Consider the following 22,760-nt stretch of genomic DNA (forward strand, 5'->3'; position numbering starts at 1 on the left):
CTATGTCCTTTATTAAGTAATAATTTTGAATGTTATTATTGGGTAAACACCTAATAAATCTAAACTTGGTAGACATGCGTTATTAAATTACATTACAATTGAAATTTAGACAATTCAAATTATTTAAAAAATGTTGTTTAGGCCACGTGTAAGAAATTATTACGTAACATAAAAAACAAAAATGCTCATGTAGGTCTAAATAATAAAACTATAATGGTATCAAAAAAATCTATAAAAAATATTTTCTAAAAACAGAAAATCAACAACTACTAAAACATGTTTTAGTAAAATTTTAAACTTATTCTACACACATCTAAAGTGCTAGTTTTATCTATAAAAAAATCTATTTTACGTCTAATTTATAAAGCTTTAAATGTAAAATGTTTTCTGTTTATTAAGATTCATTATAAAAGATTATTAGTTGTTCAAATTTTTTTAAATTAAATTTTTGGTATTTGTGTCGTAAGAATTAAAACAGTCGTGCACCCGCGTATTTAATTTGAACGGTGAACCAATACAGGTTTATATATAGGAGTTAACCAACTGTTTAGAAATTTTTTTCAACTACTTTTAAGACTTTTTGTGAATATCAGTTTTTAGCTAAACAACGAAAGAATGGAATTACTACTTTTTTTTGTGTATTTGTTTAGTATATATAGTCAAACGACTAATTTTAGCTACATGCCGCATGTTGTCCACCACTATTCTAAATTATAACAAAGTTCATTTGACTGAAAATTCATTAAAAAGTTTTTCTACTTTCACCCAATTATTAACTTAAACATAACCATAGGTAATGAACGGGCAACTTTCGGATCATTAGCTGAACCTAACTCGCCAAGCTGAAACCTTTCGTATGATACGTAGCTTTTTTCTTTGGCAAAGCAACTGACCTTGGTATTTTATAAAGCAAATATGCTAGTAACCTGATATTTTGTACGTGACATACTTAAAGAATGACTATTTAAATACAGTTTTTCGTTAAATTTTTCTAGTATGTTCGGTCCGCAAAGGCTTATCTGGTAGTATGATTAAAATTTCCTACAATCCGTATAGGTTTTTAATTAGAGCTAGGCAAACTGCCGCCCGCAGGCCAAAATTTCGGAGCTCAAAGTAAAAATATGCTTACAGAGAGGTACTTTACAGCTTAAAACATACTTTTTTAAAACCAGTAGTAAGAAAAGTTTTGTTGTTTAAGCTTACAATTTAATAACTACTTGTTACTAGTGCTTATTTTATCAATTTTTTGTTTTTAACAGTATTTTATGTTTATTAGTAGAAACATTTTGAAACAACTTTGGCCCGCGGAAGACTTTTTTGTACAGTGCGGCATGTTTACAAGATTTTTAGTAATTTTTCTCAGCGACTTAAAAAAGGCTGCCGTAATGTCCCCTATATAATAAGAATGAAGTAAAACTAAGAAAACTAGTAATTAGACTCTAATAAACTTGAAAGTTCTATTAATTCTAATTTTACTCGATTTGGCCAGATCTCAATTTGAAAAAAAAAAATATCTGGACTCGGTCGGTTCTTAAGTTTAGAAAAATATTGTAATCCGGTATATATAATTTATTGAACGCTCAAAATATTTGGTCCTAGGACCTGGTGCACGAGAACACCTTTCAGTTATCGAGTCGCACACCACGGATACCTTTTAACGTTTTGCCCAAGACTCAGTTCAATATTTTTCAGTGAAAAACATGCCATCAAACTTAATAAATAAAATAAAGTTTTCATCGCTTACTGCTAAAAAAAAGTTATTAGTTTTAGCTATTTAAAAAAGTGATATTGTTAGTTTTGATATAGTCAAAAATGTATATCTCAATATTCTCCTATAAAAGTTAGGATAAGGCACTGGAATGCATTAAATTTTTTTTTGGCGTTTCTTGCATGCAATACTATATATGTTTTTATTAAACTTAATTATAAAACATTACACACCTAGGTTAATTTTGTGTATTGTACCACACTAACAAAAACTATTTTTTATAAACGTTCGTTTTTTTGTTTTTAAAATATGTGGTCCTAACAAGGTCTGTAAAGTTGAATTTTTCGTAAAATTTGGTAAATACAATATCAATATGTTTTTGATTCAAAAACCTTACATATACTTCAATATTTGCTTGTGCTTTCTAACTAATTTTTGAATGTTAAATTCACAAGAGGTAAATTTTTGATAGGAAGTATCACTAAAATTCGATCCACACATTTAAATTATTAAATATTTCAAGTACTTTTATATATATGTATTATTTATGTATAGACAAGAGTCTATATCAAAAAGAAACTCTGTACTAATATGTAATTTTTCAGTTAAAAAAACTGGTATAAGATGATGAACTTCTTCTAAATTTGATACTACACTTTTATAATGTTTAACGTTATGTTGTTAATATCCATGATTATTGTTGCATGTAATTTTGTATCCAGCAGACTGCTAATAAATTTTGTGCTATAAATGAGAAAACAATTAGTTAACTGTGAATACAGTTTAAGTTATTCGCATGTTGTTTTTCTAAAACTATTTGTTTGTCATATGAAGAACTTAAATTATAAATAAGTAAAAACTTAAAGTATTCTCAGAACTCAGATAGTTTTTTATACAATTAGTTCGCATACTAAAATTTTACTAACATTGTGTTTATTCTTTTACCAAATAACTGCTGCCTGTTAGAACTGTTGTTCAAAAGAAAGTATAATTAAGTGACTCTCAAATCTCAAGTATAAACATATTTCTAAAAATAATTTTTTACGTCTAATTAAAAAAAAAATATTTAAACTATTACATGGTTGCCACTGATCAAGCTGACTAAAATTTCCTGACTTTTTACCAAAACTTTCCTGACTTTTCTAAATCAAACTCTTAATTTAAACGTATTCTAAAATACATAATCTAACACTTGAAACTATATAAAGCTTTCAATCTAATTTTAATACAGGTTAAAACAACAGTTTTTTTTTTTGCTGAATTCAATCATCAAACCTCCATTACATCACTTGAACCATTTGTGTATTATTGATGTATTTGCAATAAACAGCTCTATCAGCAAAATACTTATATTATTACCTTATAAACACAGCTTGTCCATTCAAGCAAGATGTTTTTGAAATGTGGTCCAAGGCCAAAATTATCATGTATGATAATTTTGTTCGGGCCATCTGACATGACTGTGCTATTGCACTGTCAGGAAATTGTTTGTGTTCAGCTTCGCCAGTTTGATACACGAACTGGCTGAGTAATTGTGCTTGACAGTGTGTAATACCCATAAAATTTCAGCGGTTGTGGTTTGTGACTTACTTACCAAACCTATTGATGGGCTTACACCACTGCTCTCACAACTTGCTACTCTGCCACTGCTCTCACCACTTACCCAACTGGAGCTTGATCCAGCACTATAAAAAATTGTTGGATTCAGTGAACTCCTGGCTTTTATTTCTATGTTCAGCTCCATTCATATGTACAGTGAGTGCTTTTCTTCGCATATTTGAAAGTGACAGAGTATACTCAGTATATGAACACTACTTGCATTTAAACTTTTGTGTATATATCACAGTTTCACTATGGAAGTGTCCTTGCTACAAATCATCAATACTGAAAAGCTTACAAAATTTGCTTGTTTAAGTAGGGTACTTGTTCAATATGTTTTTAGAAATTTTTTGCAGTTTTATAAAGGATATTTTATTAATTTATACCACATGAAGGCATTTGAAATTAAATAATTTTGTAAATTTATAGGAAAATTTTTGATTTTTTTACTGACTTTAGAGGATTTTCAATTAATTCTTACCATTTGAAGGCTTTGGAAAATAAGGAAATTTGTAAATTTAAACTGACTAATCTGACCTTTTTTCAAAACCCCCCCTTTTTTCCTGACTTTTGTCTTTTTTTTATTTTTTCCTGACTTTTCCAGATTTCTTGACTTTTCCTGACCGAGTGGCAACCCTGCTATTAGTTTTTATACCCATCAGCTAGGTAAAAGCTAGAAATAATCTATTGATAAGTTAAAACAGATTAATAGTTACATTTACAACAAACAGTTTTAAACAAATTTACAACTTGATTTTTTTTTCTTAAATAAAAATTTATTTAATATTTTAACTACAAATTACATAAGAACAGTAAAAATATACACTGTAGCACTCTAGTCAAGCATTTAAGACGCAAGAAAAACTCTTGTAAATAAAAAAATCACACTTTGTTTTTCGAAAGAGTGATAATGCACGGACGCCCAAATAAATTAACAACCCGAACCTTAACGAAAGCACTTGAATTTAAAGATTGAAAAACAAAAAACAGTTGAATTAAAAGATATAAAAAATCAAAGCATCAGCGTTTTCTACTGAAAGTCACTTCAACGCCCCAATGGTCCGACGGAAACAGACCGCAATCCAAACGCTCCGTCCCCACAAATTTCATCCCGCTAACTCCGTAGCACCTTCCCCTGAAGTACAATCTTTCGAACCTGAGCCTCCCGCTGCCCCCTCTCACCTGGTTGTCGTTCCTGGTGAGGTCCCACGAGTAGCGCAACTCCTGCGGCCCGCCCAGCTCCTCCCAAGCGTCCTTTACATTAAGATCAAACTGGGGACTTTTTTTGAACTTTTCAAACTCGTAGTCCCTCAGGTTGGTGTCGGCGGCGAAAACGACCAGATTGTCTCCTTCGTCTTCCTTTCTCATGAGCTCCACAACGCGGCCCAACTGCGAAATCCTCTCCGCCTCCGTGGGCTTGCAGCTTTCAAGGTGCGAAGTCACAAAAGTCAGCTTCTGCGATTTCTTGCGGCATTTCAGCACGACGGCATGGCGTCCCTGCGTCGAAGTTTTAAAATCCACCGTCGTCTTCTTTTCCACCTGTATTGAGCTTTTCAGCGTCAGCATCGCCGCGAAATACTGCCGCATGATGGCGTTTTTCGGCAGGTGCAGCTCGTAGTTTTCGCATACTTGCTTGAACACTTTCACGGCGTCCGGAACTATTTCCTGCATAAATACTGCATCGTACTCGTTCCGGTTGATCAGTTCGGCGATGAAGGCCATTCTTTCCACCAGGTTGTCGTTTAACAAGCCCTGCACGTTCCACTCGAGCAGTTTCAGATGTTCAGGAGCTTCTACAGAGTCTTTTGCGTCATCTTGCGCGACAATCGAGGCGAATTGGGTGTCCTCGTTGTAACACTGGACTGCGGTATCTAATTGGTTGTCGGCGACCACCAGGTAGTATTCCGCAATGTCCCTGTTGACCGCTGATGTTTGTTGCAAAAACTTATCTATGTTTTCATCCATTTAAAATAAATATCTAGATATACAATTGAATATATTAATTACATTTAACTTTAGCAAAACAAGTATACGAATCCCCTTAGCAAACTACACTCACCTAACAAAAAACACTGCCATTTATTATGTTGCTGATACGCTAAAAACATATTATAAGATATAAGTAATTATCAACTTCTCACATGCAAAACAGTGAATGTACTTTTTCTATTGGTTCTTTCTATAGTATTTTTTATACAATAGGTGTTCGTACTAGGTCAAAATAAAGAATAAATTTCAACTTGATTTATGTGAATAAGTAAAATTTGAAATCAAACTTAATGAGTGTTGTTAGAAAAATAAACAAAATTTAACTATTTATTTATATAGATTTGATCTTATATATTTATTGAAAAAAACAACACACCTGATATTGTCAAAAAACGTTTTTTTGGTTTAATAAAAAAAAAACTCATTTCTTAGATCTACATAAAAAGTGTGACAGCCTTGGATTTATTGAAAACACTAGTCCATGACAATTAGTGTAACATTTTTGAATATAACACTTTATTATTTGAAAAACTAAACAGAACAACTCGTAAAGATTTTAAGCATATATTTTTTTTTCTGTAATGTGTAATCTAAGTGTTTTTATGTAAAATAACTTTAAATAGCAAATTTAGTTCAAAATTACATAAACTGCATTAGTCTTATTTTATAAATAAAGTGGGAGCAGTTACTTAAGTATACCTTTTTATTAAACTGTAAGAAAACTGCTTTGAAAATATTAAAAAAATTTAAAGGAATTTAGATATGTAAACTAAATAGTATAATCTTTTCAATACTATAAGTCCTTATTAAAAAGTAAAAATCATAAACATAAACAATGGTATTAAAATTCTGCAAATTAACAATTATTAATTTATATAAAGGCATTCAAAAAATAAGTTGAGCCTTATGTACTTAAAAATTGAAACTTCATAAGCAAAAACATAGAAACTTATAGAGCTTTAGCTAATGACAAGTAAATTGTCATAAAATTGAGTTTAGAACTAAGTAGATTTAATTTTTAAGTAACCAAACTTCAAACCAAATATATTTTCAATTGAACTTAATTTTTTTTATATATTTAAACATTTTTTACTTAACAATTATATAAAATTTTAAATACTAAAGTAATCTTAGACCAACTATAAAAAAAGAAGTATAAATAAAACAAATAAGAAATAAAAGTCATTATTGGTAACAACAAATTCAAACTCAATCACCAAGTGTCTCTAAGATGTTTAGAGAAAGCAAATATTTCTGTTTATACAAGGTCTTACATTTATTGAGCAACTATAATTACAGTTGGTAATTGAATGCAAAAAATCACCTAGAAATTATCTAAACAATTATTAGTCAAATAAAATTAATATGTTATTACTAAAAGTTTAGAATATAAATGTTTGCATATAACAAAAAAACATACAATATGAATTAAATACAATTTAGTATAGCCAAACAATGTTTTCTTACTACTACGGAAGTAAAAAACGGTTAATCAACTAACTTGAACTAAATTTACCAAGCAATTATCTAAAAAAAACCTCAGGACGAATAAAAATAACAAACACAAAGTCAATATTGACCTTCACAAACTGTCTGTATATCAAAAGTCCTTGTTGTCAATGTGAAATGAAATAATGTCAGTGACCCGCAACAAAACGTTCTTGGACTGGTGACCCGGTCTGTTGTGGTGTTCCAGTGACTGCAGGAAAACGTGGTCCATTGTCTTGTCAAATGCGCCAATTGTTCCGGACACCGTCGTTTGTTCGTGCATATTGAATGTACACTTTTTTCCTGAAACAATTTTTGTTAAAAAAAAAATTTAAACTTAAGATATTTTAGGGTTAGTGGGAATTGAACTTCTTAGTGTTAATGCTACAACATTATGAATGAAGTTAACTTGTAAGATACATAAACTTTTCTATAAAACTTGATGCAGATAAACAAAATCAAAATTAAAACTATTCAGAGTTTTAGTTTGTTAAGTTTGATAGCATATTTATAATTTAAAATAGTTTTAGCACAAAATCTTATATTTTTACTGCAGTAAAATAGTTAACTTTATAACTGAATTGAATTTTAAATTCTAATTAATAAATGTAACATTTGGCTTTAAGAACAGTTATAAAATATTATATTCAAAGTATCTGCTAAACACTAACGACCACCTTATATACATACTCAAACTAAATGTATATGATCGTGTGCAACTAACCAACAAGAAATTGAAGAGTTTTCAGGAACAATTCTCTGTGAGATGCCAGTTTGTTCTGAGTTTCTTCATCTACGTTTTTCATATTTCTCACTTCATCAAGTATGGTATCAGACATTTCTTATATTTTAATATTTCTCTGTATTTGTGTTTTAAGTTTATTTAAGGGCAGAGGGGGGTTGGGTTTACTTTAGCAGTACAGTACATAACACATTATTTTAAAACTTAATAGAAGTTTTAATCAAATGTATGATTTAAAGAAGTTAAAAATGCTAAGGAGTTTATCACAGTATAATTAAAACTTAATACTTTACAAAATGTTATTATTTGTTATATTTCTGCAAGCTTAAATCTTGAAAATCACATAAATCTACTTTAGCAGTATACAAACTAATTCAAATTAATTATTTTATTTTAAATATTTTCATTAAGGTTGAAAACCAACTTATTGTTTTGAGTATGAACTTTTAGGACCTGTACCTTTTTAAATAAATAACTATATAACTTTTAGGTAAAGTTGTTGTTGATTGTTGTGCACTTGAGTCAATTACCTTAATTCCTAAACTAATGTAAAAAAAGTAATTAACTTTAAAATGTTACTTTTATATCAAACCTATAAATAAAATAAAATATTTTAAAGAACTTTAATAGAACCCTTTTAACTGAATTAGCATTCCTATACAGGTTAGATAAAAATTTATTAGTTGCTATAGATTAGGAAAGACTTACTGGTCACATTCACCCCAACAAGCAAAAATCTTTAGCTTGTAGCATAGATTTTAACTTTAAAAATTGTTAAGTTTTTTTTTAATTAAGGATTATTATATAAAAAAGTCAATAAATTTTAATTTTAGTAAACAGTGGTGTTTATTTATTGTTTAATAAACTTCTACTTTGGGTTTAAAACTTTATGAAATTTAAAAATATACAGTGACCTATAAAAATTACTTTCATAGCAAATTTGGAAAGCAAAAAAAAAATCTGTTAGGTTTGTTTATTAGTAATAAAGTGCTGCCTGACACTGTTATAGATCAAAACATCTGATTCTTTTTAACAAATAACACATGATAAAAAACTAACCATGGATACTGATTTGTGTAAACCCTTATATATAAAAATTGGTTAGCTCATTTTGAAAAGTTAATTTACAGTTAAGGCCATAGGAGAGAAGATCCAACACTTTAAAAAATATGACTTAGGTATTTATATAAGTGCTTTAAGTACAAACCACAAGCCAGTTTTAATAGAATTTAAAAATATCATTAAACTTTTGAGATGTTCCATTTTTTGTAAAGGTTTCCGAAACAAACGTATGGACTGCAAATTTTTTGGGGTCAATTTTCTCTAAAATTTAAAAAGTAACTAAAAACCTATCTCCTCTTTTATTTTTCAAGCAATCTTCTTCAAATTTTCAGGAAATGTTCTTTACGTTAAAAGAAAAACACTTTACTTATGAATTTTAATAAATTAAAAAGAAAATGACAAAAATTTTAAAATAAGTTTTTTTTAAGTATTCTTACTTAAAATCGTTTAAAGTTCAAAGTAACATTCTATTAGTTGTTGTATAAAGATTAAACGTGAAAGTCTGAAGAATATTGCTTGAAAATATAGGAGGAGATAGATTTTAAATAAAATAGTCTTTTTTTCACTTTTTTAGTTTTCCCTTCCCATAGGGAACCTATTATGTGGCCCAACTTTAACCAGTCAGATCTTTAAAATCAAATTGAATTTTTTAAAGCAGTAAAAAGCAACTTCAAGCTTAGTAAAAACTCTATAAAATAAGATACACATGTGAAAAACATGGCTTAATTAAAAGGAAGGTTGTATGTGTATACTTCTTCATTAGATGTTCACTAAACTTATAAGAAAAGCTGTTTTCAAAGATTCAACCTTAAAAGTTTAAATCAATTAAGATTTTTTTAAAGTGTGGATAATTTTATGTAGCTATGCTAGTTAACTTTATCTATAACAGAAAATAGTTTGAATTTATTTTGACATTTTAATTGAGTAACTTTAACCTCACCAGATAATATATTTTTTGAATGTTTATTTTTTAACTTCAATGTTAACTTCAGTTTTAATTAAACAGTTTAATATAAACTCAAATCTTGATAAATGTTAATTTTAAATTTAAAACAAAAACTACTATTTAATTCTAAGAATAGTGAAAAACTTGCCACTAGGCAAAAAAAATTCAAATAAGTATTTCGATATTAATCAAAATTTTGTTCTTTAACAAAATTGATTATATAAAATAACAAAATATTGAAACTGTACCAACTAAATCTTATTTTAGATCTAGAATAAAATTGTTCTGAAATTTAAAAAAATTCTTAAAATATCCTGAGATTTTTATTGAAAATCCACGCTAGCGTAAGTCATCTCGAGCTTAAAAAAAGTCAAAATATCCTTAGTTAACCTGAGATTTTTTAGAGTTTCAAAATATCTTGAGTTATCCCGAGTATCCTATGACAACCTTGATTTAATGATTTAAGTTTAAACACTTAAGTATCTTCCTATTAACAAAAATTGATAAAAATAGTTTAAAATATTTTAAATTAAAAAAAGTTTTTTTTTGTTAACATATAGGTGTTTATTCCTTTGTTTATTGTAAAACTCATACAAGAATAAAGGCTTTCTTATTACAAAAAATTACATTTGCTTTTATATAAAACCTACATATATGATCTATTAGTCACTCTTCATAGGATAAAAAATCTCAACTTAGATTTTTATTGTTAAAAAGTGAAGACTGCAATATTTTAGTAGTATTATTATTACGTGTACTTATACTTTATAGATCACACTAAAAGTTCTAGACTTAATTGTAAGGAGAATGATTAACTCAAAATTTTATATTTTATTAACAAAACAATTTTTCACTTATTTGAACTAAATCAAACGAGATGATCATCAGGTGAATAAAATATGCAATAATTTTTACATAAACAGGCAAGAAAACATTAGGCTAAACTTGAAATAAAACTGGTATGTTTGTGTGTAAACTGTTTGTGTGTGAAAAACCAAGACAAAAAACAAAATAAAACTTGTAGTTTAAAGGTATCAATTAAAAAAATCATAATGTTACCAGGTTAGTTTATGTTAAGGTTAGAAAAATGTAGTTTTAAATATTGTAGTTTTAAAACTTGAATAATTAAATAAATATACTTGCTATTAACAGGCTTGTAATATTTGTGAATAACAAAAACACAACTCTTGCAACTAAAGCATAATTCTGATTGACTGTAGTTACTGTTTAAAAAACATTTGAATATTGTATTGTGAGTAGTTATAGTTTAGGCTTATAAAATCTAATGGCTCTATGAATTTGAAACTTTGAAATTGGTTACATTTGTAGGTTTTAGTTTTTTCTGGTACAAGTTAAAATAGTGATATCAAATTTTCTTAAATTTTAAAATAAAGCTTTTTAAAATGAACACATTAACTTGTTACTTTGATTTAAAGAAGTTCACCTGTCAGCGTTTGCTATTTCCATCTTCTCAGAGGTACAGGCTATGCAGATTCTCTGTGGATTCCTTGTTTTTCCGATATGGTGTAAAATGTTCCATTTAATCTGGTTTTTAATTTCCAAATGTTTATCTACAGTTTGGTGCCGTTTTCCTTGTGGATTTTCAAATTATTAATATGGCCATACCATCTTGTTTTAAAAGGTCACCCAGTGCTTCCCACGTATAACTTATTTTTTTCTTGTGGTAACCGTAGCTTTATAAACTACGTTCTTGGTGAGGAATTTGTTTTTGAGTGGGCATAAGTTTTTATTTCTGCAATTGCAGAGTGACTCTTTTGTGTAATTTCAGTTTTGTCAACATTATTTAAGGGAACGGGTCAAAATTGCACAAAGACAAAATTGCAAGACGTTACTAAATTGCACAAGGGGACTAAAATGCACAAGAACAAAATTGCAGGAGGATATTTTATTTGAGCACAAAGAAAAAATTGCACGACAGCACAAAATTGCACTTATACAATTTTGAACCAAAAATCAATTTTGCATGAGAGTAAATGAACACATTAACTTGTTACTTTGATTTAAAGAAGTGATTTAAAGAGCAAAATATCATTAAACTTTTGAGATATTTTATTTTTTGTAAAAAGTTTCCGATACAATTGTATAGACCTCAAATTTTCGGGGTCAATTTTCTCGGAAATTTAAAAATTCACTAGAAATCTATCTCCTCTTTCATTTTTCTTGCAATCTTCTACAAATGTTCAGGAAATGTTCCTTATATTAAAAGGAAAAAACGCTACTTTAGAATTTAAATAATGTAAAAAATAAAAAAATTACCACAAAAATTAAAAATAAAAGTGTTTCATTTTTTCAAAAAAATAATATTTTAACAAATAATTTTAGTCTGACTTTAAAGAATTTTTAATCAATTTTTTACTATTTAAATGGCTTTGAGAATAAGGAATTTTGTAAATTAATCTGACAAAATCTGACCTTTTTTTAAATTTTGTCAAATTACTGACCTTTTTTTCAAAAACCCCCATTTTTTCCAGATTTTTGTAATTTTTTTTTTAGTTTGTTTTAACTTTTTCTGAAATCCTGACTTTTCCTGACCGTGTAGCAACCCTGATTTCTAGTTCAAGTGTCAGCAAATATTTACTTAGGGATTTGGGCTACATGATTTTCTCACAATTCTTGGTTTTAAGATTTAATTATGTGAGTTTTTGCCAAATGACGTGTCAGCAAAGATTTTTTTTAGTCAAATAGATAGTTTTTTTGGTTAGTTTTATGTACATTTTAAAGGGATATGTAGAATTACAGGTGACGGAAACTTGCTTGTCCTGGACATGACTTTAAACTGTATCCTGGTGTATGACTCAATAACCAAAAGGTTTTTCATACACCAGGTCCTTGGACCAAATATTTGAGCGCTTTTATTTTTTGTTCAATAAACAATAATTTTTTTATTTTATTTATTTTTTATGGTAAAAAAACATCAGTCTCAAACTCTACCCCTTGCAATGATAAACGTTTTCTGGGAAAAAGTGAGTGTTACATCATATGTAATTTTACCTGCCCCAGCAATATTTAACTTTAACTATCAAAAAATTAAATAAACAAAAAAAAACCCTTGGTGACACGCCATTTGGAGAACACTCACAAGGCTAAAAAACCACAAAGTGAGGGAAAATCATGAAGCTCAAATCCCCAAGTAAGTGTTCACTAGCACTACAACAAAAAATCACACCAACAATCCAATCATGTGATCACCGCCACCAGAGTTAACTCACAATCAGTTGTTGAGCAAATGCATAAAACTAGTATTATAATGAATACATTAGCATTAAATAACTATCTTAAAGCTTGATAACTAACTAATTTACTGAAATGGTACTCAGAAAAATCTAAAAACTAAGCTAAATTAGAAAAAAATAATAATAAAAAAAAAAATAATAATAACTATTAAGAAAAATGTAGTTTCTGAAACTTGTATTGGTAGAATTCATTTTAGTCTAATAGATGTAGAAAAAAAAAATTTATATTTATGCAATAATATTTAATATATACAGCTAACAAATAAATATAACAAAAATATAATAAAAACTGGATAGCAGCAAATAAACAATCACGAACAACGATACAATATATTTCTCCATCAACAGACCAAAACCAGCAAATCATGATGAGAGTAGACACAAACAAAATAGACCATACATATATTAAGAGAAACAGATTAAAATAACAACCAAAAGCAATTAAGCAAAATCTGCATGCAACACAAAATACTCAACCACAGCATTCTAAACCTACTCAGTATAATGGCTCAACAAGAATTTTTTGTAACTATATTTAAGCTGATCTTTTTTTAGGTTTTTAAAAATTTCTGGAACACTAGACCACAACTTAGGGCCCAAATACTTGAAGGAGTTTAGGCCAAGTTGTGTTCTAGTACTTTCAATAACAAAATTATTATTTTTTTCAATGTCTTGTATAGTGTGTGAACCATACTTACTGGAGTAAAACAACTGTGGTCAACCTCAAATCCTCTCAAAGTAATCAGCATCAACTTACAAACTTGCAAATTAAACACCTCATTAAATTTCAGAATACCAGTTTTTAAAAACAATGAATTTGTTGGAGTCAGTGCAGGTACGCAACAAACATATCTTACAATTCTTTTTTGCATACAAACAATTGGTTTCAAATGACAACTAGCAGCACCACCCCAAACAGATATACAATACAGGATATGAGGATAAAACAAACTATAATACACCATTTTCAAAGTACTCATATCCAAATAATATCTCAATTTTGACATCATAAAACAACTTCTCGAAAGCTTAGACTTAAGGTACTTTAAATGTGCCTTCTAATTTAAACTATCGTCTAATACCACACCTAAGTATTTAATATTTTCACTCTGCTCAATCACAAATCCATTTACCTTAAAACTAAATTCATTCTTTTTGCAGTTCTTTTAAACAGCAAAACTTGGTCTTTGAATAATTAATAAGCAATCTTTTTTTACACAGCCATTGATCAATTTTCTTCAACTCCATATTTATAACAGCATTAACATGGTCAATATCACGATGTTGATAACTCAGACAAGCATTGTCTGCAAACAATTTCAATTTAATATTTGTAGCTGAAAATATGTCATTTATATATACAAGAAACAACAATGGACCAAAACAAGAACCCTGAGGTATTCCAACATTCAAAATTTCATGCTCAGAAACAACATTATTTACAACAGTAGACTGACTTCTATCTTTTAAATAACTTTCAATAAAATTTAACATTGAGCATTTTATATTATAACAATTAAGTTTTGATATTCAAATTTTATGATTAACAGTATTAAAAGCTTTAGCAAGATCCAAGAAAACAGAACAATTTACTTTTTTTTTTCACCAGCCTCAATTAGTTCCTCAACAATCTGATTTACTGCTAACTCAGTCGTACTATTTTTTCTAAACCCATATTGTTTGCAGTGCAGTAAACCATTTGACAGAAAATAACCACTCAGTCTCTCACACACTAATGACTCAAAAATTTTAGAAAAAGGAGACAAAAGAGAAATAGGTCTGTAATTATTTATATTGTTTTTTTTACCATTTTTATAAATAGGCACTACCTCAGCATGTTTAAGAGAATCAGGAAACACACTATACTCAACACAACTATTATACAACATAGAAAGGTAGCGAAAAATTATTTTTGCACTAAGCTTCACAAAACAAATACTAGGGACATCAGAACGCACACTCTTGTTAGGGTTCATTGTTTTAATATAATTTTTAATTTTACTCACTGATATATTCTTAAAAACAAAACCATTTTTTACAGAACCTTTTGAAAGCTCATCATAATCACAAGCAACATGTGTTATTTTTTTTATTAAATCATCAGCAATTGACACAAAATTTTTATTCATAACATAAATTTTTTTTTTTTGGTTCAACAACAACATTACCATGCACATCAAGCACACCATTGATTTTTGAATGAGAGATAGGCTTAGTAGCAACAATATTGTTAATTACTTTCCACAACTTTTTACTGTTTGTTTTGTTTTTGTTTACAACCTGTTTAAAATAAAGTATTTTAGATCGTTCAATAACCCAATTTAGATTATTTCTATACTTTTTGAATGTAATTGAAATTTTTTTAGTTTTATCTTTGATGGCAGACTTAAACATTAGATTTTTCTTTTTAATTGAAACAATAATTCCCTTTGAAATCCAAGGTTTAGCTTTTAGTTTTTTATCTTTTTTATTTAAAATTTTAATTGGAGCATGATAAAACACTGTGCTACCAAACACACTCTTAAACTCATTCCAACACTCATTTATATCCTCACCTTTTGTAATACTCATTTTCAATTTACCCAAGTTCCTTCTAAGATCATTTAAAAAAACTCCAACATCAAACTTACTAAAATCTTGAACTGATTTTTGATAACACAATTCATTTTTATTCATTAAACATTTAATTTCACAAACAACAGGCATATGGTCAGATATATCATAATCTACAACATTAACATTTAGCTTCTCACGCCCAAAACTAGAATAAACATGGTCAATCAAAGAACTAGAGGAGCAATCAGAAGAAAGTCTAGTTGGGGAATCAACAAATTGTTGATCACGAGCACTAGAAACACAATTCAAATAGTCAAAAGTACGCTGATCTCTATTAAACAAGTTTATATTTACATCACCTCCAATTATAAAATCTTTTTTCTTTTCATTTAATATACAGGGTTCGTGCGCGAAATTTTTTTCATTTAGCCTGACTGAGACCAATTTAGCCTGACATTTTTTCAAAGTAAGGAAAATCCCCTTTAAAAGTCATTTTAGGTATTGTGGGGTTATGATTAGTACTATTGTTGTCTCCGACTTCAACCAGTTTTATCTCAAAAATAGTTTGAGCTTTAAAAATCTGCAAAAAGCAACTCTTAGCTTAATTACAACTTAATAAAATAAGACTAAATTGTGAAAAAGGTGATTAACCCCCCTGTGCCAATTACATAACAAATTAAGCGATAAGTTTTAAAATAAGTGTTATATCTAATCTATTACTTTTAGTGATTAGTTTTAAAATACTAAACACATTTGTTCAACTTAATTTAGCACTAAGTAAAAACATTATAACCAGAAGATTTATAATAAAATGATATGCATTGTCGTGTTTTATTAAAATTTAAAATGAGACGCTTACACGAGTATAAAGTAAGTAAAAAATGTTTATTATAGTATTTTGACTAATACTTAAAATTGATACATAACTATAAATCTTAAACTCTAAATAAATACAGTGATTTTTGATGTCGTATCAGATTTAAAAAGCTTACACTTAAATTAAAAAAAAACTTTAATATTTTGTTCTTGCAATAAAAATTGTACCTAAATTTTGTACTCTCACAAAACTTAGTACTTATATCTTAAAGCTAAGTTTTAGTGTTGTGAATATCTCTTATAACTTTAAATAAACATTAAACAAACATAAACTGCTAAAAGTTTTAATTTGAAAAGTATATGGTATAAAGCCTTTTTATTAGAAATTAAAACAGTTCAACCAACTAAGCTCTGAAAACATAGCTGATGTAAACAAATTCAAGCAAACAGCTAAGTTGTTGAACTAAACTGTAATGTTTTAACTGTATTTTTTTATGAATTTTTATAATTATGACGTATATAATATACTCAAAACAAAATACAAAGATTCTTAAATTTTCTTTAATGATTTAACAAAAGGTTTCAAGCATTTATTTTAACAAATACTGACTGATTTTGTCTTTAATAACTGAATCTTTATTTAGAAATATTCTCACATCTCCATTTGATCTTAAAAGATTTCTCAATTTTTTTTAATCAAAATTTTTTAAGCATTTGAACTGAGAAAAACTGAGGTTCTCAAATTTTTAAATACAAAAAAACTGATTTAGCCTGACGTTTTTCAACTTTTTTCAAAAAAACTGATTTAGCCTGATTTAGCCTGACGCGCACAAACCCTGAATATACCTAAAACTTTAACGAAATTTTCTTTAAAAGTATTAAATGTAGAGCTTAGGTGTCTGTACACATTACCAAGTATAAGATGTTTATTGTTTCCAAGTTTAACAAAGATCCACAAATCATCTATCAAACTGTTTAAATGACACACCTTCTACAACCTCATAAGAGTGACAAGCTCTTACAAAAAATGCAACACCACCAGATTGATTACTATTAGACAGCTTATTTACAAAATCATACCCATGCAGTTTACCCATAAAAGGTCTCAGACTAGTCAACCAAGTTTCACAAACACAGATTATATCAAGTAGACTTTTCACTAAATTCAAAATTTCCTCAACTCATGTAGATTTGCAGCTATGCTTCTAATATTCATGTAAACAACACTAATAGTATTTTCTTTTCCAAAATTCACACAATTTAAGTCTAAATATTGGTTAACATCTCTTCTATTAATATTCATCTTATTAGGTTCATTTAAGCAATCATAGTCAAGATCATCAACATTCTGAAATCGAAAAACAGATTTTTCACATAGAACACAATAAAATGTAAAACTATTGCTTTTAAATTGGTACAGAACATTTTTACTAATTGAACATTCAAAATGACATTTTCTATTACATAAAAAACAAGTCAAACAATTTTCTGAATCTTTACAAGCTAAACTAAATCTATAACAAACAGACATGTTCAAATCACAATTTTTACAAAAAAAAGGTAAATCATTTTTACATATCTTATTAAGACTTTTGTTTGGTATACTGACACATTTGCAATGCATCCATTTGAAACAACCATCACAATACACACATTTATCTTTAGAAGAAAATCTTTTAAAACATATTTTACAAAAGTCTTCACTCCCAACAATGTCAAACTTAAAATTATTTGTAAAATTTTTACAATAAAATAAATCACTGTTATGAGAATAGAAGTTAAATTAAGCTTAGATAGCCCAGAACAATTTAAATGTATCCATCTTTTACACCCATCACAATATATGGATTCAAAATTTGGAGGTTTAAAATCATTTTTACAAACTCTACAAAACTCAACGAAAGCAGTTTTAACTAATTTTGTCTTATATGAGCTCATTTAAAGTACTAAATAAAATCTCAACAAAAACTTTAAAAAAATAAAAATAAAAGATAAATACATAAAAATATTATGTTTAGAATTAAGTGATAGTTAACAATCACTTTTAGAATATTTTTTTAACTCTTCCACACAATGAACTACGAAAGCCTTGCTTGTTTCCTTCTATCTCATCAAAACAACCCAACCAGACGACCAAGAGAACTTCCAGCCATTAGCCTTTTGGAACCTTCTTGTATGGTAAAGAAGGTCCCAACTAAATTATGATAGGTTCTTGTTGATGTAAACTTTCTCAATATTTTTACATATTGAGTTAAGATTAGCAATTGCCAACTTTTTCTTCTCTTTCATGATCTTAACCTTCTGCTTAAAAAATCTAAACTTAACTAAAATCGGATTAAATACTTTCTTCTTATCTTCAGCCTTTCCAGTTGGTTTCATCCTTCTAAATGAAACAATATCCTTTCTATGAATCCGTGGGTCAACTATTTTCAATGTGTTCATCACTAAACTTTCCAGATTCTAATTTTCTGATACCAGTATCCCTTGGATTTCAGCATTTGACCTTCTATCAGTTGTCCATCTGGTTGACTCTTCGGGACAACTCAACACCTTCTTTAACTTTATTAGCAATCTCAGATAATTTTAAATTATCTGATTTTAGCACTACTATTTGATTTTTCATGACTTTGTTTTCCTTCTCCAGTTTGTCAAAACCACCACTAATAAATTTCACAGACTTTTCAAGCTCGACAACTCTATTCTTTTGGATCACTAGCTCCTCCTTCAGTTCCCTCATATCACTTGAAAGACCCCCCAGACCTTTTGCAAAGTCCACCTTCATCTCCATGATCAATTTCTCCATCAATTTCTCCAAACTCTTCAAGGCTGTTTTTTGCATTGACATTTTAATTTAATAAAATTACACCTTATTCAAATAGAATTGCTTGACCTTCAAAAAATTTTGATCTTTGTAGAGGGAATAGTAGGACTGATGTTTTCCTGCCATAAAAAAAAAAAGAGAATAAACTAAAAATATATTTGAAAACGTTCATGTATCTTAAAATACAAAAGTACTAGCAAAAGGACTTAATAAAAATACAATTATTAACAAAAACCAAAACTAAGTCACAAAAACTGGCTTGAGAATAAATAACCAAACTTGACTTTTTATTGAAAAATTTAAAACTAACATGAGTTATCATGAGTAGAGTTTGTGGCAACCCTGTGTAGTAGTGGGATGGAGAATACAAAAAATTCAGAAAAATTTATATTGGTAGTTCAAATTTACCACAAACATAACATTATCTTAAGCAGATATACTAATTACATTAAAAGTAAGCATTTAAAACTCGTTCCTTAAAAAAAATTAAAATAATTTCATAAAAAGTCCATATAAACATTGAATAAATTTTAAGAACAAATTAAAGATTAAATATATTATAATTATATATTTGCAAGACCTCCTGTTCAAATTGGTAACTAAATTGATATCATTTTAGGTAATTTCCACAGTCATTTAAATATTCAACAAAGTACACTATTGACGATTACATCGGGGGTGGGTTGGAGTTGTAAGAATTTTTTAATTTTTTTATTCATAGCATTAAGCAAATGAGAAGAGTAATAATTAGCAGTTGTATATCAATAACATCTTAATCAGTCGTAAGATTTCTTTTAAAGGTTTTTTCGTACACAAGGTACTTAGACCAAACTTTTTGGGCGCTTTTTTTGTCGTTTAATTAACAATATCCCTAACTATAAAATACAAAATAGCTTAATTTTTCTAAAATTAGTTTCATTTCAAAATAACTGTATGTTTATCATTAGCTTATTTCGACCCTGTTTTTGATAAAATGCCAACAAAAAAAATCCTTCAGAAAAATACTTTGAAGTAAGTCATCAAAGTTTATAAGTTTTCATTTGACTATATAGTTATTCAAATATATACAATTCAAAATCTTACAACTCAAACACTTATAAAAAAATTTTAAGGGCCACATCTTTACAAACAATTCAAATTAAAAAAAAAACACTCATACTCAAGGTTATAATGAAAAAAATAGAATAAGTTTAATCAGTTTAGTGCTTTTTCGCTAATCCGTTTCTCGCTTGTCCCATTCCTCGCTTATCTGGCCGGTTCCAGTCGAGAATTATTATTATTACAATTTTTCTTTTAGATTAGCTACTAAAGTACTGAACGTTTCAAATCTATTATAAGCCATTCTCTCATAAGGCATTAAAGCTCTGTATATACAAACATAAGAGACACACCTGCTTTTGAGAACAGAGACAGAGTCTGCTTTTCACACAGACCGCACCGAGAAATCTAATAAGTTCTAAACAGGCTACTAATGGGGCCACCTTTCTTTATTCGAAAATTTCACAAAATGACGTTTTTACCAGTTCTGGACAGTTTTTGAGGTGTCACAGGGGGTGCTTTATCTTGTTTACACGATCTTTTATATGACAAAAGTCAATAACAATTACTTATTTTTTAAATTATGAGACATGGCGCCACTTTAAAATAGTATCAACTTTGCACGAGCTGTCATGTTTGCACAGTTGAATTTTTTGAAATTTAAATACAAAATCAAAAATTAAAATACGAAAAAAGCAATGCAAAAGTAACAATTTTTGAAAAGTGATGTTCCATAAAAAAAACAATCTTCGTGTATACTTGAAAACTTTTCAAAAAAAAGACATTTGAAATATTTTTATAATGTTTTATGTATTCTATTTTTTTTTTTAATAATCTTGAAAAAAAATATTTATTAGGAAATCTGTGTCTATTTTGAGCTTCTGCTAAACATTGAAACAAAAGTAAAAAGGATGTCCAAGGTTTTAAGACTAAAGCCTGCAGCTTAATTGAAAATTCCAATTGCCGACAGCGACCTATTTTCACAGACTGATGAATTGCTACTTTACACTTAGATTACATTTATGCTCCTGGTCAAGTAGCTCCAATTTCGAAATTACGATATTTTTTTTCCACAGCCTAGTTACACAGCTTGTTTTAAGTAAAAGTTTAATAAGTATACTAAAGTGTAAAGTTCGTTTTTTACACAATACCGATTATTAAAAAAATGAACTGTTCTTTGATTATGTTTTGTATAATGTTTTTAAAGAATTTTTTTTTCCGCTTTCAAAAACACAGTTTTGTTTTCTTTTGTTAAAATTTTAAATAATTGTTATGTTTAAAAACTTAACTGAATAAAATTAGTACAAAAAAAAGATACTTAATTTATTTTCATCAAAAAACTTTTAATGGCTTTAAATAACTAAAAAAAAAATTGAAAATCATTAAAACTAATGAATAATAATAGTAAACATAAATAAAAAGCTAAAAAGTATGTAAAAATCATTTAAAATAAAATCTTAACAAAAAACTTATATTTAATTTTAAAGCTTGTATTTTGATATTTAGATACATTTTGTAAACATTAAACACAAGTTTATACAAAAAAATAATATTTATTTGTAATCGTTTTTAGAGTAAAAATTAAACAGATTTATATGTTAATAGTAAACAAAAAAACGTTTTATAAATTTTATCAAACTATAAAATTGAAACTGTAAACAACATAGATACCGTAAAATAAAAATTTAACATTTGTTAGTTAATGATAAATTCAATGATGATAATAAAAAATTTAAAACACCCGTCGTAATTTTTAAAAAGAAGATAGAAAAAGTATTTTAAATATATTTAACAGTTTTATTTTATTTTTTTCTGTGTTTGAATACCTTTTGAAAAGATCTAATATACTAACATTCAGGGGCGTAGCGTGGGGAGAGACACTGGCGCATGCGTGCCACCCAAAAAAGAAAAGAAGTAAAAAAAAATAATGTAAAATCTTTATCCTTTATTGTTTATTTTTCTGCTAAATTTGCCTTTTTTCAACTATGTTTCTCTAATATTCAAAAAGTTAAACGAAATTTTGAACACTAAATAATGACAAGTTAGGAAAATTATCCAATATACTGATTCGATGCTTAAACGAAAGTGCGCACCGATGTTGATGAAAAACTCCATAAGGAAAAATTTCAATCAGATGAAGGCAAAAAAAACTTAAAATCTTTCGGTATTTTAACAATGAAAGACGAATTCTAAAATATAAAGCTCGTTTGAGTACAGTAAATTAAAAAACAAAAGGTTGGAAAAATCTTTCGAAAATTGTTACGGTAGACAGCCGAAACGCAAAAATTTGTCAAAAAAGTTATCGCTTGAAAAAACGATAGAAATAACAAAAGAGGAGAACATTAAAGAAATAAAAATAGAAAACTGGTTTGGTAATAAAAGAAACGACTTTTACTATCATATTACAAAAGCTTTAAAAAAAATCAACAGTACAAATTGTCTTTGTTTTCTAATGATAGTCACGATTGTTCTAATCTGAGACCGAAATCCAGTCTGGAATATTATTTAAACACGGATTTTGAGGTTTTGGAGCCGAAAATTGGTTTTATACCGATTAAATCTTTGAAAAGTAAACAATCTTTGAGTGGCTTACCAAATAAAAATCTACGAAACGAACCTATTGCTAGAAGTGCACCAAATGATATATTGCAAAACCAACCGACTATCAAGAATACAATGAATCAAACACTGCAAAATAAACCAAATGTAAGTAGTAAGCCAACTAGTATAATGCAGAATCA

General features: G+C 28.0%; 2 protein-coding genes across 2 annotated transcripts; both read right to left on the bottom strand.

Annotated features, from left to right (window-relative positions):
* Positions 1 to 4,232: 4,232 nt before the first annotated feature.
* On the bottom strand, positions 4,233 to 5,272 carry LOC145829591 (tyrosyl-DNA phosphodiesterase 2-like). The gene has a single exon (XM_082937430.1). The coding sequence runs from the start codon at positions 5,270 to 5,272 to the stop codon at positions 4,328 to 4,330; it is 945 nt and encodes a 314-aa protein (XP_082793556.1). The 3' UTR covers positions 4,233 to 4,327.
* Positions 5,273 to 6,512: 1,240 nt separating this feature from the next.
* Positions 6,513 to 11,111, bottom strand: LOC145829954 (uncharacterized). Its single transcript, XM_082937845.1, has 3 exons — positions 10,979 to 11,111; positions 7,509 to 7,644; positions 6,513 to 7,087 (listed from the first exon to the last, which is right to left on the bottom strand). Exons 2-3 carry the CDS (start codon positions 7,621 to 7,623, stop codon positions 6,897 to 6,899), a joined length of 306 nt encoding a protein of 101 aa, XP_082793971.1. The 5' UTR covers positions 7,624 to 7,644; positions 10,979 to 11,111; the 3' UTR covers positions 6,513 to 6,896.
* Positions 11,112 to 22,760: the final 11,649 nt, after the last annotated feature.

This window comes from Thalia democratica, chromosome 2, assembly GCF_965202585.1.
Source record: "Thalia democratica chromosome 2, ktThaDemo2.hap1.1, whole genome shotgun sequence".
Taxonomy (NCBI): domain Eukaryota; kingdom Metazoa; phylum Chordata; class Thaliacea; order Salpida; family Salpidae; genus Thalia; species Thalia democratica.

What these genes read in the sequence shown, in the direction of transcription:
- LOC145829591 (XM_082937430.1), bottom strand. Translation starts at nt 5,272, where the DNA reads ATGGATGAAAACATAGATAAGTTTTTGCAACAAACATCAGCGGTCAAC.
- LOC145829954 (XM_082937845.1), bottom strand. Translation starts at nt 7,623, where the DNA reads ATGTCTGATACCATACTTGATGAAGTGAGAAATATGAAAAACGTAGAT. An exon ending in AACTCTTCAATTTCTTGTTG is followed by an intron (nt 7,088 to 7,508) that starts GTTAGTTGCACA and finishes AAATTGTTTCAG; the next exon opens with GAAAAAAGTGTACATTCAAT.